General features: G+C 34.0%; 1 protein-coding gene across 2 annotated transcripts in view; it reads left to right on the top strand.

Moving 5' to 3' along the window:
• Positions 1-449: 449 nt before the first annotated feature.
• The window catches only part of LOC111510145 (venom protease), a 78,729-nt gene continuing 70,892 nt past the window's right edge, over positions 450-8,286 (top strand). Inside the window, exons 1-2 of one of the 2 annotated variants that reach the window (XM_074169618.1) lie at positions 450-627; positions 2,662-2,925. In XM_074169618.1, the coding sequence (XP_074025719.1) occupies positions 549-627; positions 2,662-2,925 (343 nt within the window). In that variant the 5' untranslated portion in view covers positions 450-548. The remainder of the gene's footprint in view (positions 628-2,661; positions 2,926-8,286) is intronic. The other variant, XM_074169617.1, reaches the window with a different exon arrangement.

Here is an 8,286-nt window from a genome sequence, read left to right as displayed (position 1 = left end):
ATTTGATGCTTTGTCTAAGATAGATAAACCAATCCTCTCTGTTAGACCTATCATTGCTTCAATTGGTTATCCTACTGAAAAACTTGCATCATTTCTAAGAGACATTTCAACGAAAGCTTATGAATTTGACAACCAATATTTTATTAAAGATTTTTTCGATGTTTTCTTTACATTCGATAAAACAAAATTACCAAATATTTATGTAATTGCTAGCTTAGATGTGGTACCTCTTTTCACCATTGTATATTTATATGCGTATCTCAGATCTATTGATAGACGAATTACTTCAACATATAACTTTCCTTTTTAACAATACATATTTCTCATTTAGTGGCACCGTGCATATTAACGATCAGTGTAAGTAAACAAAGTTGCCTATGATCGTAAATACCCACAAAACAATTATTCCAGATAATCTGCTTCCAAAATTTATTCGGAATTAATTGACTTGGCAAAACCGAACGATTCAAAAATAAGAATTCCCAACACCGGGAGGTCAAACTTAGTCGCTGTATGGTGATCAACTGCATCAGTTGCTGTTTGGAAATATGTTGGATCTCGTGAATTATTTCGTTATTGTTGTGGTTTGTTGTACTGTTAATGGAGTACTGGCACAATTGTACGATGGTGAGTTTTTATTCTACGTCACAGAGTTGCTTTATTCGTTTATTTTTAAGTATACTGCTTCGTCAATCGCATAAGTCTATGATGCCCTGACCTGAGTGAACTGTGAAACAAACATTATATACAAATACTACAGAAAATCTTATATTTCTCCAACAAATCAAGCACAGCAGACGAATAACAATAAATACTGGTATTAAGGAAACAATATTTATCTCATTCATAATTTATCAAAATGTACGATCACGTTCCAAGTCGAATTTGGAACTTTTTTCTGTAAAGTTCTGATTTGTTTTTTTTTTATTTTTTCATACTATCTGAAATTAGAAAACTTCTGAAGCGTGGACTGGATTATTAATATTGTAAAAAAAATATATTTTTTCATACAGAAAATTCGTTTTCGCGTGACTTTCTTTGAAAAAAAAAAAACGGTTCACTAGACACGAAAAATAAGGTGAATGTTCAAATTTCGTGACCTACGTAAAATCGATTTGCGATTTTTTTTCAAGTTGGTACACTCGTCTCGAACAGTTACAGTTTCAGCTGTTTCGCATGTTTAATTTGTTGGTGAGAGGCATAAAAGTTACAAGTGTTTTGAATATTCGGTGATTTTCTGCTATCGAAAAAAATGATTCGAAAATTTTGCATACAATTTTGTGTAAAAACTGGAATTGAGTGCTTAAAGACTCCTGAAATGTTTACAGTGTCATACGGTGATTGTACTCTGAGTCAAGTTCGATTACTGTTTTCTTCAATTACCATGGCGTCGTGCATCGGACGTTTTCGTCACATGGTTGTACGGTGAACAGGGAGTATTATTTCGCCTCTTGCGAGAATCAATACGAAGAAAACGTCCGGTATTATCGAAAAACAATTCACGATAATGCACCTTCTCACTCGTCATTATGCCTCAGCCACTGTATTCACCAGATTTGGACCCCTGCAACTTTTTCATGTTGCAGGGGTCCAAATAAATGAATTCGGCATATTTTCAAGTAGTATTTGCGACACATCTCTATGCAGGATATGTGAACAGTAAGATGAGACTGTCAAGCATGTCCTATGCGAGTGCCTGGAGTTATCGTCAATAAAAGAGTGTGTGTTTGGCGAGTCTTGGCCAACACCTGCTGATATAAAAGAGATGTCTCCCAGTGACCTGTCCACCTTCTTGATAATGACAGGATGGACGATGACCTAGGAGGACCTACTCGGGAGGATGTACAATGGGTCACATGTGGCCTAAGTGCTGTGGGTTTACACTCACCCTTCCTACTCTACAGATACAGATATACAGAAATAGTATTTGCGTAATAGATATGGAACAAATCGTAAATACAGTGAGCGACTGAATTATGGAACAAATTTCTTAGTTTACAAGCAATGTACTTTCAACAAAAATCCTGAAATGATCGATTTTTATTTTTGATAGCCGATTTTCAAATGTATATTCTGAAGATAGAACAATGGTTTTGACGTAGTGACGTCTTGTCATACTTCAACTGTGATACTTTCAACTTATAGTTTTGTCTTTATTCGTTCTTCAAAAAAAGTTTACGCATTCTTTCTTCAAAAAACGGGAAATATTATTGGTTGTTTCACCCAAATTTGACAATGTCAAATAACTGACGTTATCGCATCTTGAATATGGGTGGACCTGATCCATGGCTTGATTTTGTAGTTTTTTGGAAAGGATGGAGTCTCTAATATCTACCTTATAACCGTTGTTGACTGCGATTTCTTGAATGAACCTCAGCTCCCTCTGGAAATTACCTCCAAGACAGTGGAATATTCAATAGTCTTCGAAGCATACTATTGAATGCAGCAACTTTATGCTGGTTAGGGTATCATCTACGTATCTGTACCATTCTGTACCATCTGTACCATTCCATTCTTCGGAAGTTTTCCACATTTGTTAATTATAGAGAAGTAGAAAGCCAAAAACTTTCTTTCCAAAAAATGAATCTCTCCTAAAATTATCCTCGTTTGAATCCAATTTTAATTTTGTTCTTTCATTCACTACGTTGATTTTTTTTTCAGGAGATTCTTGTACAACAAATGACGGAACCCGTGCCACTTGTAAATATCTCACTAAATGCCAATCCGCTCTCAACGACATAAGGAAAGGAATATATCCCTCTGATATTTGCGGTTTCGTTGGCACCAAACCCATAGTCTGTTGCACCGACCCTAATAGTTCAACCATCACTAAAACCACCACTAGTTCAACCACTACTAGAACTACAACAACCACGAGAAAATCCACAAGTGCGGATATGAAAGTTGGAGTAAGAGCTTCTGAAAGTGAGAATAGTTAATTTTTATTTCGGTAAATGAGATTATAATCACATTTCAACATTGTCTATGATGCATTTTCCATCAACTCCAGTATTTTTTTCGGACACTTCGTAAATGGTATCAAAGATAACCGTCTTTTTTTTCAATTTGTTTTACCCAGATGAAAAATTTGAAAAGTGCGAAACTATACTAAGTGACAAAGAAAGGTAAATAAGTATTTATATTGAAAATATTTCAATAATTTTTTTCTTGAATACTTGACAGATAATAGTAAACAAACGAGTAAGTTTTAAGAGAAATTGGATGATCGTGAAACCAGTGAAGTTCTCATACACTCGTGGATACATCTGGGCATTGTCCTGATAAAGTGGTCTATATCCTGTTACGGTATCTCATTCCACCCTACTTGTAACTCATGTCTAAGTGCTGCCAAAATCTCTGCGGGCTGTAAATTCAGCAGTCTGCCACCAAGAATATCCCACACATTTGCGAATGGCGAAAGATCGGGCGATCTGGGTGGCCATGGTAAGCAGTTTATGTTATGCTGATCCATGAAGTCTAAAGTTACGTTGTCTTGTTGAAATATGGGGTTCTCGATGGTCTCAAGATATGGAAGGCTCGACTACTTCGTGAATGTGAGGAAGAGCCGTCATGTTGCTTCTAATAAAGACTGAAGGTGTCCTGCTACTATATGCACTGGCACCCCATACCATCAAACCAACAGTATGGTGAACATGCCTCCCCACATCAAATTGGGGATCTCGTCTTCCACCACGATGTCTTCTTCTCACTCTTGCTCGTCCATCGTATATACCTAAACAAAAGCGAGATTTATCGCTGAAGATTACGCGGTCCCACTGTATCTGCACCAGTGCAATTGGTTGCGTCAATGCTCGTCAGTGGTAACACCCAATGGGGAGGATACGAAAAAAGTCCGAAACTTCTCATTTGCCGATATACTGTACGCATTCCAACAATCCTTCCGTGTTCTTCAAACCACTGATTCGCAATCGCCCTATTAGAAATGAACCGATCCCACAGAGCCAAAAGTCCTAATCGGCGATCCTCACGCGCAGTTGTTTCCCTGCGACGACCGGTGCCCCTAGCTCTGTGTTCTTGGCCTGCTTGGGTCCATGCCTGATAAAATCTTAGAATTGTACGCAAAGATCGACTGGTTCTTCTTGAAATGTATCTAACTGAAAAACCTGCCTCACGTAAGCCAACGCATCCTCTCTCAAAATTACTAAGTTGAGGAATACGACGAAGCCTTCGCACTCGAGGCATAGTGTTAACAATACGAAACACTTTACAACAAACTCTTCAACAGTTAAAACACAAATAAGAATAAAAATTGGTGGAATTGTAAATGCTCACACAAAAAAACACTGGTCAGAATAGATTATTGGTAAAATTTATAAACAAACTTTATCACATAAAAGTGATAGTAGATTACATCCTGGGAGATGTGCTCTCAGTAATCATGTTTTCAAGAGGGTCACAAAATGGACTATAATTCAACTAAATTCATATCAATTGGAAGAACTACATCTATTAGATTGCCTTATCAGAAGATCAGACATTGATCACCTCCAATATAAATGAATATTACTGTACGACTGTATTACTGTACCTGTACGACAGGTATATTCCTGACAGTTCACATCACTGTGGACAGCACAAACGTGCTGGGTTGAATTTTTTGGTGCATCGTCTTTTGACTTTCCCTCTAACACATGATAGGTTCACAAAAGAAAAACGTACAATACAGGAAATAGCAACCGCTAACGGTTTCCCGAGGGGTATTGTAGATGACATAATTAGAAAAAAGAAGTTTAGGTTAAGAATGAACGAAATCTCGACTTTCAGAAAGGACAAAAACCAAGATAAATAAATCTCAGTTCCATACCATTAATATACGAAGAACTTTGGAAAGATTTTCAAGAAACTAGGTATGCAGGTGGTTTTTTAAAAAGTCATACACTGCAGAAACTTTTGGGAAGTCCAAAAGACAAAGACGAGAATTCGGAAAAGTCTGGAATTTACGAAATTGAATGTAAGGACTGCGATGCAAAATATTATGGACAGACAAAAAGATCTATTAAAGTGAGATATAAGGAACACATAGCACACTTAAAATATGGAAGACCTAAAAAATCAGCAGTCGCCCATCATATTTTGCAACAAAACCATTCCATAGACTTCAGTTCTTTAAGATTAGTTAGACAAGTTAATAACAACAGGCAACTAGATGCCTATGAGAGTGTGGAAATAAGTAAACATAATAATATTATGAATAACGACAACGGACCAATACCAAATAGCATACTATATAGCTTGTTGAAATAATATTGTTGGGTTTACTGATTACTACAAAAAGACACACTGTAAATATATAGATAGGCAATATTGTGAAACTAATTTTATATAGCTGAAAATTATTCTATATATAGCTGTAACATTTAAACATACATAAGGACATATTGTAAATAATAGAAAGGCCAATTGTAAAATTAATTTAGGGTGGTACACTTATATGGGTGGTATTACTGATTACCTACCTGTATGATGTACCTGATTAGCATAAGTAGCTTTAGTTTTGAGTAGTTATCAGTTTTATCTTCTTCTTGAAGATGATCACTTGGTGATCGAAACACGTGTCGAGGTGTAAAAATAACGGATTGGTGTTGGGAAAAAAACTCCAGTAATATTCATTACTACACCAAAGGTTCCAAACAGTATCTCACAAGTCCAATATAAATCATAATATTTTTTAATACTTTGAAACAAAGTTCCAACCTCCCTATGGCAAGGTTATACTTTGTACTCAAAACTAATAAGGATGTTGTCAATTAATTAATTTCAATTTGATGCAATTGATATTGGGTTTTCTTATTGATTTGCTTATATAACAGCAGATGTCACACTTGCACCATAACACTTCTGATGTAATATGTTTAACATAGACAAATAAACAAACACACTTTTTCCACACTGAATCACATGACAGCTGTCATGTGACAGCAATAATACAATATTATTATTATAGTATTATATATTAGTATTAGTTTGAGAATGTCCATATAGGACGAAACTGCAGTAACGTTAGTTACAATTGAAAGTGGTTAAAAACATAGAAATTTTCATTTCATTTTCATTTATGATCTCCTGCCACGTAGTAACGGCTACATCCATCAATTTATTGTTAAATAAATATTAAAATCAATCAATTAATTGATTCTTCAACTGAGACAGTCGTCGAACCTTCACACAACTCCTCTTTCAAGTCACCAAAAATAATTTGTAATATTTTTGACAATCACCACATTGCATTGATCCCAAAAAAAATCAAATGAAATCTTTCTGTGAAGTATGATGCGATTATATAGAGATAATCAGTGACAAATATTTCACAAACATGTAAATGTAAAACCAGATACAAAATAAAATTTTGTGTGACCTTGTGGTGAGACATTGCATCATCCTGATTTGTTTTTATAAGAGTTACTTCAAGCAGAAAAGAACACAGAAAAAAACAATATAATCATGAGGCTTAGATTCTGATTCGTTGAAAACATAGATGATAAATAGCACGAATCGTTATTTAATGTATGCACGTATTTTCATCTATGAAAAAAAAACCGATATTATCATCCAAGAAGTTATGTCGGGTTTCATGTCATAATTTTGGAAATTCCATCCATTCATTTATATACATTCTTTTTTCATTTCATGAACTGCCAGTCTATACAGTGAGAAAAATTTTTAGCAACCACTATTAAAGTTTAATTGATTGCAATCAAAAAATGTGTCTACATACGTGACTCACCACAAATGAAGAAAGAACCCTGACAATGTTCATTTAACACTATAGGACAATTACCAAATACAGAAAACACTATATGCAATTGAACTAGAACACTCACGATGATAACCTCAACTTTTCATCATTGAAAGACAGTTTAATTGATCTAAGCTGAATTTATCGGTAATAAACTCTGTGTTTCTCATAATTGAGTACAGTACTCATCTCAACTAGTCTTCGAATCTGAAGGGAAAATTTATAAACAAACAGATGGACTAGCGATGCGATCCCCACTATCTAACATTATATCCGAAATATAACTGCAAACCATAGATGAGAAAATCTTAACAATAATAAAAACACATGATGAAAAAGGAGAATGGTTCAGATACGTTACGTTGACGAAGAACTGTACATATCACAAAACAATGGAATAAGAATAGAACAAATAAAAAAAGAAATTAACGAAATAAATCAAAAACTATGTTTCAGCATTGAGGAAGAACACAACTCAAAACATAACTACCTGGACATAACCATAGGATATAACCACAACAAAACACAATTTCAAATGGCAATATACAGGAAACCTACACAAACAAGCTCCACCATACCCGCAAGTTCAAACCATCCACCATCACACAAAATGGCTGCCTATAACGCATTCATATATAGAATGTTAAGGATACCACTCAGCAATGAAGCCCGAAACAAATACGGAAAATCATATACCAAATAGCGAACGAAAACGGATACACCCAAAAGACAATAGATAAAACTAGAGAACAGAATCAAACAAAAAATACAGAACAAGGATCATGCCACCCCAACAGACAAACCAACACAACGATGAACAGCATTTACGTACGTAGGACACCCAACAAAAAAACTAACAAACATCTTCAAACCACTGAACATCAACATCACATACAAGCCGAACACGAAGATAACACAAAAAAAAACAACTATGAAAAAGAAGAAGACAAAGACCAAAACGGGATATACAGTATACAATGCTCGGACTGCAACAAATTCTATATCGGCCAAACCAAGAAAAAACTGATCCTAAGGTACAATGAGCACAAAAAGGCATACATAAATACAACAGTATATAAATCAATATATATATATATATATATATATATATATATATATATATATATATATATATATATATATATATATATATATATATATATATGTCATGCATATATATATATACATATATATATATATATATATATATATATATATATATATATATATATATATATATGTCATGCATATATATATACATATATGTCATGCATATATATATATACATATATATATATATATATATATATATATATATATATATAATATATATATATATATATATATATATATATATATATATATATATATATATATATATATATATGCATGACAACAAACAATTGACACTGACAGCTGTCATGTGATTCAGTGTGGAAAAAGTAAAAGTGTGTTTGTTTGTCTATGTTAAAACAAGGAACAAATTAGAACTGTTTTGGTGCAATTGTGATCAGAGACATCTGCCGTTA

This window comes from Leptinotarsa decemlineata, unplaced genomic scaffold, assembly GCF_025532065.1.
Source record: "Leptinotarsa decemlineata unplaced genomic scaffold, Ldec_3_MD MMD2_P_RNA_scaffold_5, whole genome shotgun sequence".
NCBI classification, from domain to species: Eukaryota; Metazoa; Arthropoda; class Insecta; order Coleoptera; family Chrysomelidae; genus Leptinotarsa; species Leptinotarsa decemlineata.
This window is presented reverse-complemented; position numbering and strand designations above follow the sequence as displayed.